Source organism: Sceloporus occidentalis, unplaced genomic scaffold, assembly GCF_023333645.1.
Source record: "Sceloporus occidentalis isolate IW3139 unplaced genomic scaffold, rSceOcc1.0.p SCAF_270, whole genome shotgun sequence".
In the NCBI taxonomy this organism is placed as follows: domain Eukaryota; kingdom Metazoa; phylum Chordata; class Lepidosauria; order Squamata; family Phrynosomatidae; genus Sceloporus; species Sceloporus occidentalis.
In genome coordinates, this window is record NW_028317250.1 from 509498 (window position 1) to 534718 (window position 25221).

The 25221-nt window shown below is 46.8% G+C and overlaps 2 protein-coding genes across 2 annotated transcripts; both read right to left on the reverse strand.

The window, feature by feature from the left end:
- Window positions 1-747: 747 nt before the first annotated feature.
- Window positions 748-8852, reverse strand: LOC149275709 (protein saal1-like). Its single transcript, XM_089504409.1, has 13 exons — window positions 8786-8852; window positions 7210-7376; window positions 6762-6875; window positions 5556-5639; window positions 5033-5112; window positions 3910-3969; window positions 3535-3650; window positions 3167-3350; window positions 2546-2628; window positions 2114-2302; window positions 1504-1694; window positions 925-1017; window positions 748-837 (listed from the first exon to the last, which is right to left on the reverse strand). The coding sequence occupies exons 1-13, from the start codon at window positions 8850-8852 to the stop codon at window positions 748-750; spliced, it is 1518 nt and encodes a 505-aa protein (XP_089360535.1).
- Window positions 8853-13577: 4725 nt separating this feature from the next.
- LOC149275710 (BLOC-2 complex member HPS5-like) lies at window positions 13578-25221 on the reverse strand. Its single transcript, XM_089504392.1, has 22 exons — window positions 25114-25221; window positions 24731-24841; window positions 23130-23194; window positions 22633-22825; window positions 21952-22085; window positions 21639-21854; window positions 21204-21275; window positions 20933-21021; window positions 20380-20558; window positions 19845-20003; window positions 18920-19079; window positions 18681-18804; window positions 17786-17926; window positions 17493-17564; window positions 16749-17272; window positions 16066-16186; window positions 15599-15754; window positions 15302-15421; window positions 15003-15116; window positions 14413-14519; window positions 13871-14156; window positions 13578-13638 (listed from the first exon to the last, which is right to left on the reverse strand). Exons 1-22 carry the CDS (start codon window positions 25219-25221, stop codon window positions 13578-13580), a joined length of 3312 nt encoding a protein of 1103 aa, XP_089360518.1.

Sequence of the window (25221 nt, forward strand, 5' to 3'; positions counted from 1 at the left end):
CATTACTTAGCTGATAAGACCCATTCGGCCCGTCTAGTCTGCCCATTTCTCTTGTTGTAAAATCTAATCCAAAATAATCATTAAAAAAATATTAGAATAAAAAAAACAAAAAAAAACAGCAGATCAGCCCCCGTTTCTCCTGCTTAATCAGTCGTTGGTCTCGTCTTAGATTCAGGAGCCGTATGCCTATCCCATGCATGTTTAATCCCCTCGCTGTATTACCCTCTACCACTTCTGCTGGGAGGCTGTTCCACTTATCTACCACCCCCTCAGTAAAGTAAAACTTCCTCCCATCCCATCTCAGCCTCTGACCCTCTAGTTTTAGATTCTGTCTGTCTCGTAACTTTTATCCCCTTCTGTAAGGGGGGCAGAAATAGGGGTAACATTCTCTGGGGCAGGATCCCGGTTACATTGATTGCCTGTATCTTTCCTCGGGGGGGGGTCACTGTCTCCTCCGCTGTGGCTTTAAAGCACTTTAGTGGGGTTTGTGGCTTTAGACGGTTTCACTCCGCGTGCCGACGCCATTTAAAGATCGAGACAAAAGTACAAAAAGACAGCTTTATATTTCAATTATATGACAACAAAATACAAAAAATACTCTTTCTTGGCACAAGAAATCTTCCGCTGACACTGAATAACATGTTTAACCCTCAAAAGCCCCCCGGGGTCAGATCTGCTCCGTTCCGACAAGCCGTGAAAACAGGGCGACGCTCCTACAGCGAAGACGTAACGGAAGCTCGCGTCTGGTCACTGGTCACGTAAAGCAGGGAGCTGCTCCGTTAACGTGTCCGCCAGGGGCCGGTCCGCTTCGCTCAGGATCCCCATGAAGCTTTTCACCTGAGGGTAAGAGGGAGAGCGTTAGCGCGGCCCGCGGGGTAACAGAACCGGTTTCACCCCGAAAGAGAATTCCGCACTGATACTCACGTAAGCAGCGTACAGGGGTAAGAGATCGGCGAGCGCCCGTCGGCATTTGTGTTCGTTGATGTGTCCTTGTTTGATTCCCTCTAGTATGCTTTCCTATAATAAAATCAGCATCGGTTTAATGCCCACGCGCTCCCGCTGATTTTGTGACCATTACCACCCGCAACATGTGTGTCCAATCCCGCCCGCTCCCGCAACATATATCCACTCCCGCAACATATATCCACTCTCGCAACATATATCCGCTCCGGCAACATATATCCACTCCCGCCCCCTCCCGCAACATGTGTCCAATCCCACCCAACTCCTTTCCTGAACTGCAGATTTCCTGCGCATTCCCGCAAGGCTGCCTTCGCATTGCTCGCACACAGCATCTCTTGTTCCGCCCAGGGGAAGCGGGAACGGAGCAGAGTCACGTGAAGTAAAAATCACGTGACTCCGCTGGGTTCCTGGGCGGAACAAGAGAAGAGACGCTCCGAGGGAGCAACGCGAAGGCAGCCTTCCCGCAACACCCGAAAAACCACCAGCACCCGCAAGTTTTTTGGCGAGACCCGCATCCCAATGCAGTCCTCTACTTCAGACCTTCGTGAGTTCGGAGAGGACGTTGGACAGGAATTCGCAGCAGACGTCTTTCAGAATCTGTAAATGCAGATCTTCGTCGGAGGCGCCGGGCGGATCGTCCGATCCCCTGTGTCTGCATTTATCGGAGCGGCTCGTGTGACAGGCGCCGAGGTTCTCCAACACACGGAGCAGACTGTCAATCAGAAAAAAGTCTGCAAGAACACAAAAAAAGGAAAAAAAAAAAAAAAAACACATTAAGAACGTTAGAAATACGGCTTTTTATCACTCCCATCACTCCTGTGCTCCAATGGCACGTTGTGTTCGCTGATCTAAGTTTAAGTTTTAAAGTCTAATTGAGGGTTAGAAAACCTTTTTGCAGCTAGAAATTGACCTGTTTTCCATAAAAAGCTGAGTGACCCCAAACCTTTGAAAAGTAATGTGTATTTTTACAGGCTATAGGGCACCCTAAAGGCCATTCTTCACAAGGAACAGAAATAATAATAATATGACTGTTAAAGCCAAGAAAAAGCTTCTAGTTTATTTCTGTTCCTATGACATAAAATAAACATCCTGGGTGACATCAGCAGGTCGCTGCCGGGCTCGACGTGTTTCTGTAATATTAAATAATTACTTTTTTCAATCTTCCTGTACTCTTGGTCCGCCTGGGAAGCAAAGATGATTGACATAACCGCGAAGACGGAGGACAATATGGTCTTCTGCTCCTGGACGATGAGAGGTGGATCGTCGGGCTGGCACAGGTCACGGCTGATAAGCTCGTACAAGAACTCCCAGGCGCTTCGTCCGCGGTCAGGAGATCGCACTTTACAAAGAGAACGCAGCTTTAATAACAGTAATAAAAGCATTTGCCCCCACCTGACCCTGTATGCAAATGACTCTCTGATACGGTGCGCAGGGGTAACGCATGTTAAAAAATGTATATGTATTTCAACTGGGAACTAGGACCGGTCACGGCATTGAGATGAGGATTAAATATCACACGCTTCATACGTGTCAATGCCTGGAACATGTTATTCATATCTAGAGATCGGGGAAAGAGACAAACCGATAGCTTGCAGCCCGGCGTCCACCGTGGTCAGCAGCTGCAGGACATGCATGTAGACGTCGAGACCTTCCGTGCTCTCGTACCTGCGAAGACGGCAATCATTTATGGAGAGTTAATAGCCACCCTCCTATAGAACAGATCGATGAGGCGGCCACCAGCACCTGGGTAGACGGTCCATCCCAGACAACCCCCTGTCCTTTTTTCTATTCAGTGTTTTTATGGTGACTGTTCATGCCGCCCCCTGGTGGTAATATCTGGAACTGCAGATCTATCCAAGTAGCAATTGGAGAGATTAAAGCCCAGAAGCGTCGGGGTCCGCGTGATCATTTCTTTTATTCACATTAAACGCGCAGAAATGTATGACCAGCTCCAAAATGACAGGGGTTACAGGTTTAAAGGTTTATAGCCTAACTTTCCGCACCTTTAGCTAGGAGTAGCATGCGCAGACCGCAAAAGGACAAAGCAAAACGTCTGTCGATAGTTACAATGAGATCTCATCAAAACACAAAGGTCCTGGAAAGCATCTTTTCTGTACAGATCAGACATCTTTATAATCTTTTCATGTTCTTTACACTTTAATGCGTTTGTTGGTTCCATAGAGATACGGACATTCATTCTCACCTGAGCTGTTTTGCGGCTTCCAATAAGCAGCTCACGATCTCCAGGGCCGGGGCTTTGTCTTCTTCGATGTCAGTAACTGGAGTTTGGGGCTCCGGGGAGCCGGCTTCTATCCAGTCAGTCATCAGATCCTCATCCATGTCGAAGATCTTGTCCACCAGCTCACCGACTTTCACCAAGAGGTCCACTGCCCGAAGGAATCGGAAAGGAGCCATTAGTACAAAGTCTTAAAGGATGGAATCCACTTAAACCCAAAGAACGCAGACCTACATGGACTGGTTTTGGGTGGGGAGTTGCCTTAAATATACGGCGCAATCACTCATCAGCTGTATAGAGAATAACGATGCCGTTAATGACAGACATGACCGTACCGTTGGTGGAGCTGGACATGATGAAGCAGAGGTTTTCTCGGACTGACCAATGCTTTCTGATCCTCTCCAACCACAAACTCGCCACATCTGCCTGAGACAAGCAAGTCAGGAGCAACCTGGAAGCGAAAAGAACCGGCCGGTTACAGACGGCAAACACGGAAAGGCGAAAGATTCTGGCCTGCCATAAAAGTCTAGCGAGGGGACACCACGGAAGTTTAAAGGGACCACGCGGCTATCGTATGCATTAAAGTGACCTATTCTGGGTGTTTTGGTGAAAAATGCGATGAGGTTTATTTACTAAGCACGCCGTAGCACAAGTAATGTTCTATTAGGGGAACGTGACCTTTAACAGCATGTAATTACTGGATACAGTACCTGCAGGTTTCCAGTAATGTCGGCGGATCGGGATCGGCCAGTAACAGGAGAAGGAGCTCCCTGAAACATCAAGACAATACATATAACCTTCAGATACTATTAGTACTCCCAGTATATACAATCCATACAATATAATTCACGTCATCTAAACAGCCCGGATCACAATCGGAATTCCTTGTACTAGAAAGTTATATTTCAAGGAGAAGTTACTTTGCCTGCTGATTTTTATATTTATTTGTAATTATAAAATGCCCCGAAGGATCTGTCAGATGTGTAGAGCATTAAAAGTTCTAGAAATTTCTGGCTGTAACATAATTGCAAAAGGGTTTCTAACGATCAGGTAGCCTTTTAAACTTAAGCTTGAATCAGCGAACACAACGTGCCATTGGAATACAGGAGTGATGGGAGTGATAAAGGGCCATTGGAATACAGGAGTGATGAGAGTGATAAAGGGCCATTGGAACACAGGAGTGATGGGAGTGATAAAGGGCCATTGGAGCACAGGAGTGATGGGAGTGATAAAGGGCCATTGGAGCACAGGAGTGATGGGAGTGATAAAGGGCCATTGGAGCACAGGAGTGATGGGAGTGATAAAGGGCCATTGGAGCACAGGAGTGATGGGAGTGATAAAGGGCCATTGGAGCACAGGAGTGATGGGAGTGATAAAGGGCCATTGGAACACAGGAGTGATGGGAGTGATAAAGGGCCATTGGAACACAGGAGTGATGGGAGTGATAAAGGGCCATTGGAACACAGGAGTGATGGGAGTGATAAAGGGCCATTGGAACACAGGAGTGATGGGAGTGATAAAGGGCCTCTGTACGCCTATGAAAAGATTCCATTCCAAGTCGACCGTTTCCAGCTACAATAGTCATTTACAATATTAACCCCGTCTGTGCTGGATTTCTGATCCATTTCATGTTGTTTAAATGAACAAATTCGGATTTTCAAAAACAAGGACATTTCAAAGTGACCCCAAACATTTGAACGGTAGTGTGTGTTGAATAACAATGAAGTTAAGGTTTTTTGGTGAGCGTTATGACAGCGCCGGTGTTATTCCACTAATGGTATAATAAGAACTATTAAGAAGTATTATGTTTTAGCATAATTAGTAATACATTACCCCAGGTTTTCGTTGTCGCTGATGGCCGTGCACGTCTCTTGGAAACAGGACATATTTGCCAAAACGCCGACACAGATTTCCTAGCGAAAAAAGCCGGAATCAGAATCTCCCGTTAATTAATGAAGGTTCCTCACGAATCTATCAGACACTGAGTGCTATCTATGGGTACCGCGTCCTATATCACAGAATTCAACAGACGAAGAGTCCATTCTTACGGTATATTTCTACGGCAGGTAAAGCATCCATACGGTCTCTGACCCTTCTTCACTTTTATTCCTCACTTAGCACCACATCCGTACTGGGCATTCCTGAATTGGGAAACCTGGTCACTGCTGGAAGGCGATTCCATGCAGCCACCACTCTGATAAACTACACTGCATTGATACTTCCAATGAGAATCTGAGTGGGTTATAATAGAAGTACGGATTATATATATATATATATATATATATATATATATATATATATATATATATATACACACACACACACACACACACACACACACCAGACGTTTACTTACGGTTAGCCGGTTACTTTTGGACTTGTTAATAACGCCCAAGAATATTTCAGGTGCGTTAAACTCCTTGAGGAATAAAGACACTTCCTACAAAAGAAAAAAGTAATGATTTTTTACAACATCATCGACTTCTCAGCAAATAAATAGGATTTTGTGCAAGACAGTAATACCAAAACTTTATGTGGTGAGTTTAATATCTATGAAAGGGAACCCCACGCCTGGATATTGTGACCCCCCCCCCATCTCCGTACCGCAGAGATCGGCAACCCCCACGTCCCAAAAGAGTTTGTAGGGAAGAAGAAAGCAAAACGGGGAGGTAAATATAAAAATTCAATCCCTCATCAATTATTCATCTCATATATAATAATGTATTTTTCAGTCTCATAATAAATATTTTTGGTCCTGTATATTAATAATAATCTATTAGTCTCATATTAATAACAAATTTATTAAATAGTTTCATATATAATAATGTATTTTTCAGTCTCATAATAAAAAAAAATTGTCTTGTATTAATCTCATATCATAATGTATTGTTCAGTCTCATATTAATAATATTTTTTGTCTCTTATTAATAATAATTTATTTATTATTCTTATATGAATTCAGTTTTACTATTTTAGTACATTAGAAAGCGTGGACAGCAGACGTGCCTCGACGCCTCTGCATAAAAGGAAGCGTAACGGCCCCTCAGATACTCCGCACCGCCATAGATTTGTGAAACCTTTTTTTTCCCCCGTCTTATCTCATCGGTCGGATACGATTTCTCAAAGGAAAAAGGTTAATTTTAATCTTTCCTTTGTCTCTTCAGCCCCGCTGAGTACGACTACAAATCGGCGATTATTAAATGCAATATTTTACATGTAAAGACGCAGCGACCTTTCAGCGGCCGAAGGATTATACCCCACAGAGGGGGATCGGGTTGCATTAAAGTGGAACGCGGATCCTAAAACGGGGGGGGGTTACAAAGTCCGGTTACAGGAACAGCTTTCATGGTTCTCAAACTGCGGCCCTCCAGCTGCTGCAGGACTACATCTCCCATAATGCTCCTTCAGCTAAGGGGCTGGCTGAGGAGTATGGGAGATGTAGTCCTGCAGCAGCTGGAGGGCCGCAGTTTGAGAACCCCTGATTTAGAACTTTATCCCCGCAGAGTCCATCCCAGGCAGACGGCCCGCGGTATACTCCTTCCGCGCGCCGCTCGGGTTTTACCTCATTCATAGACATGTCCCAGACTTTACAAATATCGTTCTCCATGTCTTCATCCAGCTCGGCCGGCGCCTCCTCTCCCTCCTTATCCTTTCGTTCCTCCTTCCGAGTGACGGCCTAGGAGAAGACTTCTGTTACTCAACGGCCGATACATTTCGATCGATACATGGAGATCCATTAAAAAGGTACCGATTGTGAATGCCGAGTATCCTACGGGAGCGACAGAGCAGATAACATTGTCGTTTTAGGCCCCTCCGGACAGGACTCTCGGGGACGCGCGTTAAACCTCTACCCAGGGCAATAAAAAGTTCCAGTATAACATTCAGGGAAGTTGCCCAAACTCGGAGGATTGTGGACAAGAAATTAATATATTCCATCCATCCCGCTGAAAATCAGTCCTACGTAATCACTGTTATTATATTATTATTATATTAGATATTATTCCACAAACCTCGATCAGCTTGGTCAGGGTGCTGAAAAACCAGTGCTTGCTGTACACGGTGCTCCCGATGGAATCTCCCACCGGCGTCCCATCTTCGCTGGGTGGCGGGGACGGGTTGCGGTTCGCGTAATCGGAGGGTTCCGGGTCGCTGGCGCCCAACTCGTTACTGCGGTCCTCTAAACAAAGAAGAAAAAAAAAAACACAACGTGTCGGTTTTATAATCGACATTAAGAAAAAAAAGAAAGCGCCAGTGGGGTTTTCCAAACATCCAGCCAGAAATAAAACTGCCATTTATATGCTAAACCGCTGAAAACGGACGTTACTAACGGAAAACCCTGCCTCCGGCCGGCTAAAAAATAAATAATAATATTTACAACAACAATAATAAACAACAGCAAAAACAATAATAATAGTAATGTCTCCCTGGAATTACTACCAATAATGCGCTCCAGGATTTACCATTCCAAAGCAATAAAAATAGATTGTAAGCTCCTTTGTCTAACTGTTATGCTAGTACTTCTCTGCTGTTTACCTAATGTACAGCGCTGCGGAATATGATGGCGCTATATAATAAATAATAATAACTTGGCATCAGGAGGGGATCGTTTTTTATGGCAGTTTCACAAGGGGGGGTTGTGTTGTCTATGTTTTGAAAAGCGCAAACAAGGCTGAGAATGAAAGACTTAAAATCATTGATTTTTTTTATGTTATGTTTAGTTACTAAGAAAATATCACAAACTGATACAGATAATTGCAGAATAATCCCCTCAACAGCTTCTCTCTCTCTTTTTTGGAACAAGAGCAGTCAGGAGATGATCCGTAACACGAGGTGCGGACACTTTATACCTCGGCTTCCTCGTTACTAAAGTTTGGGGTCACTCGGCTGTTTTCATGGGAAATTAGCAAATATCTGGCCGTAACAGAATCGCAAAAGGGCTTTCTAACCATCAATTAGCCTCTTTCAAACGTTTTAAACATAGTTCTCTGATAACGTGGCATTTCAGATTTGGCAGAGACCGCTTTAGGGTTGTTTGTAATAGAAACAAACAAAAAGAATAAGCCCGGACTGTATGAATAACATTAAATACAGCGATTAATGAAATCGGCCCCCGCTGGTCCCCCACCCCAGAACGATGTGTATAAATACTCCATGAATCAGCGGTAATTTGGTAAAACTCCACGAACATCCAGTGACGGTAAGTCTGTGCGTTTTACTCCCGTCACGTGATGGAAATTTATAATCCTCAACCAGCAAAAACGACGTATTTTAGAGTAAAAAAATCTACACTTCTCTGTCTCAGGAGAAGCTTAAAACGACGCTCCGGCCATCGTATGCATATGACAGCTGTGGGGTCCCCCTCTGCAGAATCCCCCCATATGCCCATATATACATTTGCCCCTTTCCCCCCATCCCATAGCCATTTGCAGTGTAAGAGATGTATTCGGGGAGGGGGGGGGCACATCTCCACGCGTGATATACTAGTCTGGAGCTAGAAGCCGCAGAAGGGTCTCCATTCGGACCCCCAGTGGGCATGTGTAGAAAGGGCTCTCATTGATTTCAATGGGAATAGTTTCTGCTGCTAACCCAGTGGTGAGAACAGTGAGATGGAGGAGGAGGAGGAGGTTAGGGTCCTCGGTTCTTTAATTCGCATTCTTTACGGGGGCGACGAGGTCAGTAAACAGTCCCTTGGAGTTGGGGTCTTGTGTCCAGCGTATTGATAAGTCGCAGTGTTTGCTTGTCGCAGTGACCGTCCCTCGGAGAAGCAGACGATGAAGTTCTCGGTCTGCACGGTTTTGCTTTCCTTGGTCCTGAACGTCGGTGGAAACCTGCCTTACGGGGCTGGACACGCGAGGAACGGCTTCCAAGGTGAGTCCAACAACATACGACAAACCAGCGGCCATCTTTACGCGATCGTCACGGTCATCAGAGCATTCGCTTTCAAACCAACCCCAAGCCAGGGGTGGTATAAGATACTAAATCTTTCAAAAGCATCAGTACCCCCAAAGGGTTAAGTGATGTGATCTAGGCTACCATGGACAGAATCCAGCCGAGGGGTTCCCCGTCCTGACGGTTACATGAACGGTACGGAACGTGTTTATTCACAGGGTTCTAGAAACGGTGTCGGTTAACTGGAGACTTCTGACGTATCTCGGTTCCTTACTTCTAAATCTATTATTCTTTAGATAATTTATCCGGAAAAACACTGAGCAGGCAATCCGACGATCAGACGGAATACGGAGGGACGTATTCCAAGAGATACAGCTACAACAACGGACATGCACAGGACGGAGGGGGTCCGGGGCTGGAGCAGAGGGTGGGATCTTACGGCCGAGGCTGTGCTTCAGGAAAGAATAAAGGGAGAAGGGGTGGTTTACAAGGAGGAGAGCAGGAGCAGCTCACCGGAATTCCGCAACAGCTGAACCTTCCGGGACATCGTCATCCGTCCGGAGGAGCTGAAGAAATGGGCGGCCTGCAGGAGCAACTGTCGGGGCTTCTGCAGAACTTAGGACCTCAACTGCAAGCCTTGATGTCTGGGGGGGGAGGGGGCGCTTTACAGGAGCAACTGTCGGGGCTTCTGCAGAACTTGGGACCTCTGCTGCAAGGCTTGATGTCTGGGAGTTCAGGGGGAGCTTTGCAGGGGCAACTGTCGGGGCTTCTGCAGAACTTGGGACCTCTGCTGCAAGGCTTGACGTCTGGGGGGTCAGGGGGAAAAGGGGGCGCTCTACAGGGTGGGCTGCAGGGGCAACTGTCGGGGCTTCTGCAGAACTTGGGACCCCTAATGCAAGGCTTGATGTCTGGGGGCTCTGGGGGAAAAGGCGGTGGGCTGCAGGGACTTTTGCAAAACTTGGGACCTTTAGGTCAAGGCTTGTCCTCCGGAGGATCAGCGGGCAAAGGAGGAAGTTCGCGGCACGGGCAAAGGTCAGGTTCTCAGCGCCAAGGCTTAACGTCAGGTGGATCTGAGACCCGAGGAAGGAAGGGCTATCCTCGAGGCGGTTACCAAGACGATGACGTCATGGGGTAAGAAACAGCATATCTGACACGATTTACTAAAACAGCATTCTAACCCAGCCAATATGGCGTCTTCTACCCCATGCCCCGACCTCGCCGACCGCACACCTAGATCGGCGCATAGAGACAAAGGGAAGCCGACAACGTCCAGCTATAAAATAATAATAAATAAAACTAAAGCATTAAAATTACACAAAATTCCTTCATCTCAGTCCGTCCAGAAATAACAATTCAATGTTTTGCTAGAACTGCAGTTATTAACAAAAAAAACAAAAACAGGTTATGTTGAGTTAAAGAACGTCCCAAAACAGCGGTTTGTGTTATCGTAAGTGGAAACAATTTGTTACTTTTGTATCCCTGCAGACAAAGGAAACGGGGCAAATAAAGTCCATTCCACGGCTGCGCCGGAGCCGTCATCCACTGGGCACGAAATTATTATATATATACGTCTGATCCGGAACGCGAAGGGTGCGAGCGTACGCTCACTGCCCCCAATATCACGATGATTCGTTAAGACCGACTCGCTGTATATGACGAATAAAGCTTGTTGTGTAAAAAAAACAATGAATGCTGTGTGATTCCAAACAATATGACCGGGACTATTGTAATGAGTTTCCTATGCGGCTGTAAGGCAAGTTCACAGCAAGGAGATCGCAAAGCTTTAAAAGTGGTGTTATCACCATAGCAACCTGCAAAATGCTGCAGCTGATTGGACCATTCCATTGGTTGCTATAGGGATAAGATCACATAACCCCATGTTTACATTTTTATTGCCTTTGGCTCCTAATTCTGCCTCTGCACACACAAGGGAAACCTCTAGGAGCACACAGTATACACAGGCATGCAAACCTCTAGGAGCGCACGGTATACACAGGCGTGCAAACCTCTAGGAGCGCACGGTATACGCAGGCGTGCAAACCTCTAGGAGCGCACGGTATACGCAGGCGTGCAAACCTCTAGGAGCGCACGGTATACGCAGGCGTGCAAACCTCTAGGAGCGCACGGTATACGCAGGCGTGCAAACCTCTAGGAGCGCACGGTATACGCAGGCGTGCAAACCTCTAGGAGCGCACGGTATACGCAGGCGTGCAAACCTCTAGGAGCGCACGGTATACGCAGGCGTGCAAACCACTAGGAGCGCACGGTATACGCAGGCGTGCAAACCACTAGGAGCGCACGGTACAAGAAGCCAAACTATTAGGACTGCTGGGTATATGGGCAAACCTCTAGTACATGGTGTGTGTGTATATATAGGCAGGCAAACCTCTAGGACTGCACCCCACGCACACAGGCAGGCAAACCTCTAGGACTGCACCCCAGGCAGGCAGGCAGGCAGGCAAACCTCTAGGACTGCACCCCACGCACGCAGGCAGGCAAACCTCTAGGACTGCACCCCACGCACGCAGGCAAACCTCTAGGACTGCACACAGGCAGGCGCACGTACACCTCTAGGACTGGAGGCTAGTTTCATGCTCGTGTCCCGATCCCAGCCGCCTTTGAATTTCCCTCCCCAGAGCCTGATACGATTTGGCCCTCATATTACTCCTTACCCATTGTGGTCTTCGCCTGACGTCACTCAGGCCCCGCCCACGACTCGCATGGCGCATCAGCTGCCGGAGACCCGGCCGTCTGAGCAGAACCCCGCAAGCCCCGCCCCCTGCCGGGATCGCTGTACGGGAGCTCCGAAGGCTCAATCTTCTCCCGTGACGCCATTCGCGCTCTCAGTTACTAAATGCTGCAGACTGGGACCGTGGATGGAGTTTTATCATTTAAAAGTAAAAAGCATTTTACCGCAGAGCAAAATCTGTCTGCTCCTCAGAACAAGATCTTTCTAGAAGGAAACAAAAACCTTTTGTCTGCATATTACCTATATGATCAACGTAAAGTTAGAAAAAGTTTTTTTAAATACTACACAGCTTGTTACTGTACAGGGTGTCAATACTAAGTGGGGGCGTTAGATAAGAACTATGGTCGCCGGTTACATCACCGCCACATGTAATAAGATGACGTCTCCAATACTATACTCTGTAATTATGTATCCTGCAGCATGTTGGCCACCATATGGCCCTTACCGGACAGCCTGGCTAAATTATCCAACAACCGAGAACACGTCACTAAAATTCAGCATTTTTTTATTTTAAGGTTCAGTGTTAAATATTGCTTTAATTACAGAGAAAATACAAAGAAGAAAAAAAACTTCACGTTGGTGAGTATTCGTTAGAAATAAACACAGGAACAGGAGTGACAAAAACATGACATTTACAGCGTTCAGTCAATATGAACCAAAACACACAAAAATAAATTGCACTTACAATGAGCCATTCCCGTGGACAACTCGGCGCCTCCATTAAAGGACATCATTTTGGGGGGATTTGGGCAATTTGAGAATTTTGTTTAGGATAACCTTCCTTATTGTGGTTTAAAGAATTTGCTTGGACATGGTTTATTACTATTAAATAAATGATATTTACCATAACTAGTGACTGGAGGGTGCAGAAGGGGTTAAAACACAGAATTAACAATTCACCTGTCCTACTAAGGCTCAGTGATGAACCTGGCCAATATACATATTACAGGGCTCTGCATAGTGGCCTCAGCGAGGAACCTGGCCAATATACATATTACAGGGCTCTGCATAGTGGCCTTAGCGAGGAACCTGGCCAATATACATATTACAGGGCTCTGCATAGTGGCCTCAGCGAGGAACCTGGCCAATATACATATTACAGGGCCCTGCATAGTTGTGGCTTCAGTGAGGAACTTGGCCAATATACATATTACAGGGCACCGCATCCTAGCTAACACATATATCATATAGATAATAATTCACATGCCTGGAATTACAAATTAAAATGTAAAGAGCGATGCTAGGTATGCACTTGAATTCTTTCTAGAACATTCTCAGCAACTCCCATCAACCCGGTCCAAAAGTTACCCAAAACGATTCAAATGTAGTATTTTTGTTTGTTTTTAAATCACTATTAAATACTTTAATGAAGCGCTAAGGAATCCAATTCCGTGGGGTTAATACTGAATATATATAATAATACAGCTCGCAGTCCCAGTAAAATGTCACCAAAACATCATATCCCGTATCCGTAAACCCGCCCTGTTTTGTTCTTAACGGTTCTGGGACCGGATCTTAGCGTGTAACACGGTATGAGCAGTGACTTTGGCATGTGCTTGGAATCCAGAGTCAGTCCACCTGCGTAAGGTCACTTTAATTGTTCCGAAGGCTTCGGTTCGATACGATGTGGCGTCCGCTTCACGCACCGCTCTGTTATTCTTTGTTCCATCGGCGTAGAGTAAGCGTGAATGAAAGGTGTTCCTCGGTCAAGGAACGCTGGAGACCTCGTGCCCAAAGTCGTCAGGCCTGCTGGGACCACAGGAACCGCTCACATCTTTCCAACATAGACTGGATCAAAGCCCTGCGATCACACGGCACGGAGACATCAGCACGAGACCAACGAGTGCCGCAGTCTAATACGGTTTAATGCAACGTGCCGTAGATTACATGCGATGGGCAGCTACAAATGTTGCAAACCCAATGCTTTAATTAAAGGGGCAAAAAAGACTGTTCCTTTAAGAGAAAAATCGACATCATACTCCATATACGGAAATAATTATCCAGAAAAGACACACCCCCCCCCTCAAACTTGCCTTTGCCTCTTTTCAGCTACTTTCATCACCTCGCAGACCTTGGAGTATCGATCGGAGAAGTCCTCGGTCAGGCCCCAGTCTTGCAGGTACGGCCAGGCACGGTCCGGGCCAATCACCTTCGCCAACGTCAGCGCCAGGTTTTCTATGGTGATGCAGTTAGGCCAATCAGAATGCCCGTTACTCAGGGTATCCCCATTCTGCGCGCCGTGATGCCGATGATCCAGGTTGGAACTTTTTGCAAGATGAAGAACGAGCCTCCATTCATCGATGGTCTCCGGCGCGACACCTACTCGGGGTACATCACACAGATTACCTTTAACTAAAAACTTAAATAAAAAACAAAAAAAAACAACACATTTTTGTAATTGCTTTATTAGCGTAGCAGCTATAGCCTCTTCTCTGCCTCTATTTCCAGCTATATAGAGCTGGCAATGTTTATTTTATCCAACAGAGGTACCGCCGGCAGGTAAACGCTCCTCGGGAACGCAAAGCCACAGGTCGCTGTGCGGCCGGAAATAAAAAATAAAAAAAAGTCGACTTACCGCGGTCCCCGTCAATCAGATTCATATCATCCAGGTACACGATATTGGTCAGAGCCTCCACTCTTCTGTCCAGCTCCAAGCAAAGAGTTAAATATCCCGGCCAAAATCTTAAAGGAATCAATTAAAATGATTGAGGAACTCATTTTATTTGGCACAAAAAAAAAAAAAAAGGGTAAAAAACTAAATAAATAAAGCCACAAATCTGTAAAAAGCTACAGAATTATTAGCTGAGACTTTATAAAAACGTTAACAGAACGTAAAGATTATTTGTACAGATCCCCTTTACGTCATTTTATTTGTTCCATCAGAAATACCATATTTGTCCGTTTATAAGAAAAATTAATCCGAAGGTAAAAAAAAAACCAAAAAAAAAAACCTTGTCTATAAATCGACAAAAGAACAAGAAGAGGCAAGAGAAAGAGCGGAGCTGCGGAAAGCAGACGGGACATGGAAGAGGTCGGCGGAGAGGGAGACATGGAGAGCGAGTGTCAGTGAAACAGAAGCAAAAACTGTTTTCATTTTTGGGGGGGTTCTCTTATAATCGAGTAATTACGGTGCATTGTTTCATTATACCAAAGAATTCTTCTTACCCGAAGGTTTTACAAGCGGAGATCATCTTCTCTTTGGTGGAAGAGTCTGCCGGGAGCTTAATTAAAAGCGTTAGTAGCTGCGCGAAGCCCCAGGTGCAGAGGTGAGCGCGGGACCTGGCGGGAACAGAACGCAGGACAGGTTAATCTGAGCTCAGCTTCCGGGGGATCCGGGTCTTTGACCTCAAACCACCCCAAAGCGCTCGGTGGGAGCGGGGCCTGGTAAATCACATGGTGCTTGGGGGGGGTTTGGACCATTGGGCTAAATGTTTGGCGTGTGTCCATTGGCCGCCATTACTTACCGGGGATTTCCTGCGGGATCCGCCAGGTTTTTGGCCTGAGGTGCATCGTGGGTAAGAGCCATTAACAGCCAATCCAGTTTTAGAGACTCTGGTTGCGCAAGAGACTGCAGTAAAGACGATCTGTCAACAGAGACGCAAACATTCTTCATCTCAGTAACATTAGAACTTGGACAGGCGTTACGGTAACAAAGTAGCAACAAAGAAAAAGCAGGTTTCATCCGCAGAGCCGGACATCGCCATCATCACACCGCGGCCAAAATACTAGCGTTATTTGGGAGGTAAGGAGACCCCCCCTACCTTTGTTCCTCTGGTTTCGATTTAACGAGGTTGTCCAGATAAGCCAAAAAGTGCCGCGGTTGGGCCCTGCAGAGCCTCGCGATGTCCACAGGTTGGATAGACGGGAAGAACTTGGTATACAGTCTCACCGCGCGTTCCCCAAACCTTCCATAAATCCTAGAGAGGAGGAGAATTGACCTGTAACCGGCATGGAGAACGACCCCGAGACGCGGCCGCCGCACAATCTTTTCGACGGACTCCGCGATAAATACGTTATTTGGTTTCAAATCCCTTTTTATGGCTTAAAAACGGCAATATAAAATCCGCCCACAGAGATGAGAACTAATTAGAGAGACCATAATGGGCCAAGGAGGACGACGACAGACGGAGCGTCCGCCGGCGGTTACTGAACATCGCGCAGGAAATATTTTGTTATTTGCCCCGAAGAACGCAGCTTTCCGGCTCGTTTTGGGCGGACGAAGGAATACCTGGAGGCATGAGCTAGTAGGAAGGGGCTATCCCAAGGCTCCAAGTCGCTTAATATCCGAACGGAACTCATCAAGTCTTCTTTTTCCAGCGCTAAATCCAGCGGACTCGGGCCGACCAGTTCTGCAAGAGTTGAATGGGACAGACGGGTAAAAGAATAAACGTAGGAACAGACAGCAGATAAGAACCATTTAGTTTATCTGGCCTTAAATACTCAGAATTACTTTATTATTAATTGTATGGCACCATCATATTCTGCAGCGCTGTACAACGGGAGGGCAAGAGTAGCGCATCACATAATTTGGAACTACAATAACAAAAGCTGACTAGGGTCCTGATCAAAAGAGCTGACAATCTACATGAAGAATTTATACCAATAAAAGCAGACTCTTATAGCTGCCAACAGTCCTGTATCTTAAGGGGGTGCCCAGACAGATGGGCTTTTACTTGAAGGTTGCAGCAAATTAGGTATCTGCAAATACTGAATGAACCCTTTCTCCATAGTCTGGGGCGCGGAGGGCTCCTGCTGCAACGTTTAGGGGAGATAGACCTCGTGGGCAATATATCCAAGCATTGTCAGCTCAAGAACTACCCCGGGGCAATTCTAGGACCCGATCTTCCAGAATCTAACCATCAGAAAATAGATATAATCTTTATAGATAAAGATAAAAAAAAAATACAATACCTTTTAACCCTTCCATGTATGTGTCCCATACTATAGGGCAGTCACCATAGTTGAAGACGATGCATCGTTTGAGTCTCTTTAAATCCAGAAGAAAGAAGTAGGTTTGTATGAACTGACAGGCGAGGGTATTAACCCCCGAAGAGTCTGGATCCAAACGGTCCTTCTCTCCGGGAAACACTTTGAATTCCAAACATAACATGGCTAATCGGGACAAGTCCCTCTGTAAACGTTCTTCTAAGGCACGCGGAGCCCGGACACAAAAAGAGGGCTTTTCTTCTTGCTCGGTTCTGCGAGGGGCATCTGGAATTCCTTCACCGATCTCGGCATCGGGCCGTACGAGAGGTTCGCTTTCTCCAACAGCCTCGGTAGAAGGTGGACGGGTCTCCAGAGGAGCATCACACGGTCTTTGGGCACAGAGATGACCTTCAGTCTTAAATGTCTTCTCCAAGTACGGCAGCCAACCCTGTAAGACGTTCCCGACGGCTTCCGGACTGAACAGAACTTGAGAATCTTGAAGTTTGAATCTGAAAAGGGGGGGGGGGTAAAAAAGGTATATTCAGTTATCTTTGTCCTAAAGAACCCAGAAGATCCCAACCAAGGACAACCTATGATGATGAAAGTAACATTTTTAATACAACCTCTCTTAGTCCTTAGATTTCCCTGCATTTAAACCTCATTAAGATGTGGAAAAGAACGATTAAAAGAGGCGATCGCTAATCCGTCATTGAGCTTTATTTCTCTTACACGGCTTCGGCAGTCGCAGCTTTCAGGTCTTCAAGGTGGATTTCCTCTTCTGACAGCGGAGCAGGTTCGGTTCTGTAAAAAAAATAAAAAAAAATAATATTATTATTAGTTCCCTATAATTTATTTTAAATCACAGACGTTATCTATGACTTCTTGAATAACCATCATAAATATTAGGATGCCACCAGCTGGAGAAGCGTTAGGGCAGGGGACACGTCTATGTGAAACAAGCCAACGGAGCCCAATGTGACCGGTGTGAAGAGACGGCGTGCCCCCCGTACGTCCTGACTCACCCCTGGTTTTCCTCCTCTGGTTCCGGAGCAGCCGCTTCCACGGGCCGTTCTTCTTCCTTCGTCTCCTGCCGGACTCGGAGATCGGGGCTCATGTGCATGGTGCCGATCTTCTCGGTCGTCTTCCTTACAAAGCTGGACACGCTACAATCACAGGAGAGGGAACGTTGGCACGGACTCGTCAGAACAGAAACGCGGAAAAGGATCTTGTTAGGAATTGGTACATGAAGTTACCCCTCGTACAATATCCGGAATCTCAGCGGAAACCTGTATATTATTCATACAGCTTTTGCCCCAATGTTCAGGACTTCGTGTAGTGCTGAGAATAAAACGTTACGGGTGCCGAGCCTTCCTTAAAAAAGGGGCCCTTATTATCTAAATAATAAAATAAAGGAATTGGAAGATCTTTTAAAGAGAGACTAAAAAAAGTTATATTTATATATAAAATGGCATCTTAGAGGGTAAATTATAATATTGTATAAATCTGTGCGGGGTCGATGCAAAGAGCTCTCCAGTGACCGGTTCATTAACAGAAATGTACAAAGAACAAGAGGTTTCATACACAACAAAAGGAAGGGATTCTTTACAGTGAGGGCAGTAAAGGTACGGAATCCACCGCCGAGAGAGGGAGTAAAAACAGAACATACAGGGGCACAAATGATAGAATAAACAGTCATATTTTACAGCTTTTCGACCCGAGAAGAAACAGGATTGCTTTTTGATTAAAGGAATTATTTTCCCCTAAGTGGCAAAATTCTGAAAAATAGCATAATTTGGATTTTTTTTGTCTTCTTTTGGATCAGAAGCAGGAAGGACATTAATTTGCCCGCACCGTTTCAGTCTAGTTTCGCATCTCGTTTTATCGGGTCCAGCACGGGGTAGGACGCTTTCTCTTTACCTTTCCTTAACCGCCTGGAGAGAGACGCGGGGCGAAGTGGAGCGGAATGGCAATGAGATGGTGAATGGGAGCAGGGTCTCATTCCGATCACTCTCAGCCGGCACGGACACATGAGACACGCCGTCTGACGAATGGGAGGAAAGCACACAACGTAAAAATAAAAAAAGAAGCACGACACGGCATGAAGAAAATAAAGATGAGGATGGAGCCGACCAACGGAAGACGTCGAGCGGCCTCACCGGAAGCGCTCTGCTCGGGATCCGGCTGGAAGGAGAGTTCCCGGAGCCGCTCGTCCTCGGACAGGGATTGGCTGTGCAGAGACGCAGAGTCCTCGTCGGATTGGCTGTTCTTACGGCTGATCACCTGATAGATCCCACAGTCCAACACGTTAAAACTCTCCTTCAATTCAAGAACGTTACATTTATTAATTAATAGAGCTCAGATCCCACGGCGTGGTTACAATAACGAGACAGACGAGATACAACGTGACGAGAAGAGTGACACATAACGAAGCAGCCCAGGCCTTTACGGGTTAACTCCTCGTCCGGTAATCAGATCACTGGTCCACCGGCGGGAATTCTCTTTAGAGAATACCGTCCCCCACCCCATTGAAGATTGAAACCAGGGTGCAACCTGTCAGACACGCCCCCCCAAAATCTGAATAATAATTTAGGGGGGAAAAAAAAGGAAAAAGTCTGAATATAAGACGACCCTATAGGAAAAAAGTTTTACCAGTAAATGTTAATTCATGTAAACTATTTCTTCATATTTAATAAAAACTATGATTAAGAAAAAAAAAAAAAATTCTTGTTTTTATTTCCTTTTATTTGCCAACCTGCCCCCCCCCCAGTTATGCCACTCTGCCCTCCCAGACTTGCCCCCCGTGCTCCAGACTCCCTAGTGTCTAGTGCCGGCACTTCCATGACTGAGCACCGGAAGGTCATGTGACGCCGGCACTGCATCATAGAAGCCCTGGCCGAAGCGCCGGCAGCAGCCAAGGTTGTCTCCATCGCACAGACGTCCACCGGCTGCCAGAGAGGAGGATCCGCGTCCCTGCAGCGCTGCGGGGGATTCTAACATTCAAGCAAATACAGTAATACGTCGGCAGTCAATTAACACAGCCCCCCCATAATCTTCCCTGCGATAAAATGTTGGGGTTCTTACGTGGGAGGTGATGCTGCTCCGGCGGCTGCTGCAGGCAGAGCCCGTGGGCTCCAGCTTCGGGATCAGCTCCTCCAGCTGGGTGATGGCGTCTCGCTGGGTTACGAGGTCCAGCTGCGCCTTGAGATATTCCAGCCTATCGACCGGCAAGACCTTCCTCGCCTGCGGCAAAAGATACATGAGACGCGTCGTCGCAATCCTTGTTTTCGGTCAAAGAAACGTCATTGCGTTCGCAGAAAACGCCAGTTTATGAAATTGAACTTCTGGGCTTAAATTTATTAAAAACTCAAAATCTTAAATTAATCAGTGGTGGCTTATTTTATTTCCTTTTATAAAGTTTGAAAAGCAGACTTTTTAATGACTCCATCGGTTGCTATGGCGATAAGATAATTTTTTTCCAAAAATGGAACCAGATGAAAGTTTTGAACAACAATTAGGATTTAAAAGACAAGGAGAATTTAGGGGGGGGGGGGGGGGGGATCCAAAGCACTTCCATGAAACGCATTTCCACGCGGTCGCCGCACCGTTAACGACTCACCCTGCCGGAAGCGATGGCGTTCTGGAAAACGTGGCAGACTTTGGCAGCCGTCTCCCAGCAGCTCCTCTTAATCAGTCGTTCGACGCACCTCTCCACAGGTAACAGGGAGAAGTGGGAGACCCTCCCGTCCAGGTGGAGGCAAAAGAGCTCGTTCTTATACACAGAGACGTCCTGGATCTCTACGGGAAGAAGGAACAACAAATCATTAAGTTAGAACCCGGCCAACACAGCCAAGAGTTTGTGAAAGAAAAAGGAGGCCATAATCGAAAAATAGAAGGTCAGAGGCCGGGGTGGAACGGAATGACGTTTTACTTGAAGGAGAGGGTGGTAGATAAGTGGAACAGCCTCCCTGCAGAAGTGGTAGAGGGTAATACAGTGAGGGTATTAAACATGCGTGGGATCGGCATACGGCTCCTGAATCTAAGACGAGACCAACGACTGTTTAAGGTTTGAGTTTTTACAGCAGGAGAAACGGGAGACTAGACGGGGGCCGAATGGGGCCGATCTGCCGGCAGGTTCTGGGTTTCTGCAAACAGAAATGAAACTCACTGACCTTTGACCTCACTCCAGAGTAGAACCTGGACACTTTGAGGAAGAAAAATGTAAATTCCCCTTTCTGTCCACGTCAGGATGCTGTGCTCACTACGAGAAGAGAGCGGAGAAGGAAAGAAGTCTCAGGATTTGTGCAAGAAAACGAAACTAACCGGACATTAAAGGACCGACCCTACTAACGGTAACATTTATCGGTCTATAGAACACCGAGAACATTCCAACACGCGGAGATACGCGCTCTCTCACGCCCCGACCGTTTCAGAAAATCTTACCTTAAATACAAAAGTTTTGGGAACGCCAGAGACTGGGAGGGACCCGGAGAACCGTCGTACCGAGGGTCTGACCTGGAAGAGGAACGGGCGATCGGTAAAAGGAAAAAAAAAAAAAAAAAAAAGTTATTTTATAATAAAAGCCAGGAGAGAATAAAAATAAAAAAAAACCCTGCAATGATTTTAAGGGCAAACATAAATTTTTTTAATTATTTTTTATTTGGATTTTTTCCAAAATGGTTGTTTATGAGCGTAATAAATATATATAATATATAAAATACATTAAAAAAACATTTCTTTTTGAGAAGCAGCCTGCAGCAAAGATTATTTTGATAGCTGTGTGAGAAGACGTTAAATAAAAGATGGGTTGTTCTAGGAGCCGCCATGAGCTCTCGCAATCCACCCACAGAGCAGGAGGCCGCCGACCGGTGTCATTACCGTGCGTTGATGACCGGCAGAGGTGGTGATGACAGCAGCTGCTTGAACTGATGGGTGCTCTGAACCTCTCCTTCAAAGTTTACCTCCCACATGCGGGAGCCGGGGCGAGCGCAGTATATCAACGGCGGCTGGGTCACAAGGTTTCTGCCAATAGGGAAAAAGCAAGCCCCGTATTCGCCGTCTCTCTCCTTATTGCCGATTTTCCAGAACTTTTCCCTAGAAGAAAAAAAATCATTAAAAATAAAAAAACCCACACAGGGAATAATTGAACATTCTGTGCATTAGACAAACGCGGCGCGGGATCTGGGCGTACCGTTCCGTATCACATAAATACGATCGTGCAAGAGACGAGATCAGCAATCGACCATCGAAATAATCCATCTGAACAACGCGAGAGTCGACGGCTGTGATTATCTGCACCGGAAACATCACGAAAGCAGCGGCTGCCTGCGCCGGACACAAAAGGAACAACAAATACAATAACACAACAACAATAACCATAATAAATACATAACAGCAACAATGTTACAACATTATCGTTGTTGACTTTACGCTGTGCACCATGCCAGGCAGCTGCTGCTAAGGCACGCAAGAAGCCGTCATGTAATAAGAGGGGAAAAGGTTTAAGATCAGGACATCATTTTGCCTCTTTATAAGTTATTTATAAGGCCGGATCTAGAATAGGGGGGGGGGGGGGGACAGTTTTGGGCACCAGTACAAAAAAAAAAAACACAATTAAAAAAAAAAAAAAAAAAAAAAAAAAAAAAAAAAAAAGGGAAATAGTGGGAATAGAAAGTTCTACAAATTTATTAAAGGATTGGAACATTTCTGCTATGAAGAAAGGCGGACTAAATTGGGATTGTTTTCTTTGGAGTAAAAACTAACTTTCCTGGCAAAGTCCCAGCTTGTGCCCCGTTTAACCCTTCATTAAACTCCTCCCCCGACCTCCATCTTTGAGAACAGAATAGAATCCTCGTAGGTTTTTTCCGGTTACCTTTCCCTGTTTGGAGGAATGTAACTTGATGGCGGTCACTTTGCCCACGTGGTCTCCCACGAAGACACGCAGTACCGCCGTGTCCCAGCAGAGGGCGGTCACCTTCCGACCTTTGTGCTCCGACGAGACGTAAGTCCGCTCCGGCTTCCCGCGACGCTCGTGGTTCAGTTCCCAGACCACCACATATCCCTGGCTACAGACATCACAGGGAGAAACGTACAATACTTATTGTTACATAGTTTGTTTGTTTTTTTAACTTTACTGAGAGGCTGGTAGATAAGTGGAACAGCCTCCCAGCAGAAGTGGTAGCGGATAATACAGTGAGGGTATTAAACATGCATGGGATAGACATACGGCTCCTGAATCTAAGACGAGACCAACGAATGATTAAGGTTTGAGTCTTTACAGCAGGAGAAACGGGCGACCAGATGGGGCCAAAAGCGGCCGATCTGTTTGCAGGTTCTGGCTTTCTACAGCAGGAGACTCGGTATCTTTACCTGGTAGCCACGGCAACATAATCCTCATCATGGGGGCAAATTGCAACCCGAAAGATTCCACCTTCCTGAAACAAAACAGCAAATTGCAGGCTTTTAATTTATTCGGGGACCGTGTAAAACAAACATCTTATTTGTAATGATTAGGGGTCTCTAGCGGTGCAGAAAGCTGTACCCCCCCACATTAGTATTAATATGTGCATGGCGGACCACCACCATGGCAACCCCCACCCACAGCATATTCAACTCCACCCACACCCCGCCCACTGCGACCAAGCCCCGCCCCTCCACACCGCTATGTATTCATCTCAGTATCGCACGGTAGAGGACTGCATTGGGAGGCGGGTCCCGCCAAAAAACTTGCGGGCGCGGGCGGTCTTGCTGGGGCTGCGGGCGGTCAGGCACTGTACCTGTGGGTCCCGTTTATCCCGCGCAGTCCCGCAAAGGCTGTCTTCTCGCTGCTCCATAACAGTGTCTCCTATCTTGCTCCGCCCAGGAACACGGTGGAGTCACGTGATGTGACATCACTTCCTGTGACTCCGCCTTGTTCCTGGGCGGAGCAAGAGAAGAGACGCTGTGAGGGAACAACTTGCGGGACATCAGGTAAGGAGGCGGGCGTGATTGGCCACAAATGTGCCGGGAGCGGGGGGGATTGGCCACAAATGTGGCGGGAGCGGAACACCCACATTGCGGGAGCGGGATTAAAAACAGCGGGAGCGGGATTAAGAAAGCAGTCCCGCGCAGGGCTCTATCGCACGGCTCGCGTCCAGGGATGGATGTAATAAAAGGAAATTTCATCCTGTGACATCATACGTTATATGATGCGTCCGGAGCTTTTGTGCCTCAAAAAAGAAACTAAAAATATTATAAATTATCTAGAAGGGAATTTCCAGCAGCTCAGTAATTCGGCTCTCCTGAGACAAAGACTCGCCTGTTTCCTCGCCGGGTTCTTCCTAATTACCGCGCGGGGGGGGCAATTAAATCGGAGAATAATTTGAGCCGCCGCTCGTTGGTTACAAAACATGACCTTTAACCTTCAAAGGCGCACACGACAGCGGTTACACGCAACGCTAACCGGGATGCCAGAAAAATAGTCACTGGATCCTCTGGATCAGGGGCGGAGCCAGAAACCACAAGGCCCCGGCGCTAAAACTGCCCCAGCCCCCAACTTCACCGAGCAACTTGTCTCACAAAGCCAGCCCAGCCACTAAACAGTCTGTCAGAGCCACCTCTGTCCCCAAACAACGTCCTTGTGCCATCTTAGCCTCCAAACTGCTTGCCCTCCGTGCAGACTGATCCAGCACGCAGGAAATGGTTGTGATGTCACTTCCTGAGCGCTGGATCAGACCACGTGCAAGATGTGTCACCCGGAGCTAGCGGCTTTTAAAGCCAACGATTGGTGCTCCTGTGCTCTGGACACAGCAAGTGGCGCAACCGTGGAATCACTTTGCTGCGGGGGAAGATTTATGATGGCGGCACAACAGGAAGCGGCATTGAGCAGGTTCACTCGGGACCCAAACCTTCCAAAATTCTAAAACAGAAGCAGGCGACGGGAGCCGCTGCCAGGAAACGTCGCTGCGTTTAAACAGCTTGTTACGCCATACCTTGTGTGTGACGATGAGCCTCTGCTTCCAGCCTTCTCGTTGTATGAGGTTTAGTCCTCCCCCGGAGCTCCCCAGGGCCAGCCATTTCCGGGACACAGCCAGACACGTGCACTATAGGAAAGACAGCGTCTTACTGTTAGACATTAAAAGGCACGTATAACATCTGGCGATATTACCCATATGCCTACCAATGCATGATTAATACCCTCTACCACTTCTGCTGGGAGGCTGTTCCACTTATCTACCACCCTCTCATATGATGGCCTCTTACTCTTAAATAAACTTCCTGTCCGTTGTTAAGTCATTTTATGCGTTTAAATGTATCTCTCCCCTTCCCTTCTCCTCCACGCCGTCCATACCGAGACCCCTTTATTCATAAATACCTTTAAGCGACTTGAATCCAAACGAAGAGCCGACAGCAAAGGATCCAGGGAGTCAAACTCAACCAACACGTGGCTGCAACTCTCCGGGGCGGCGGATGACGAAGTCAT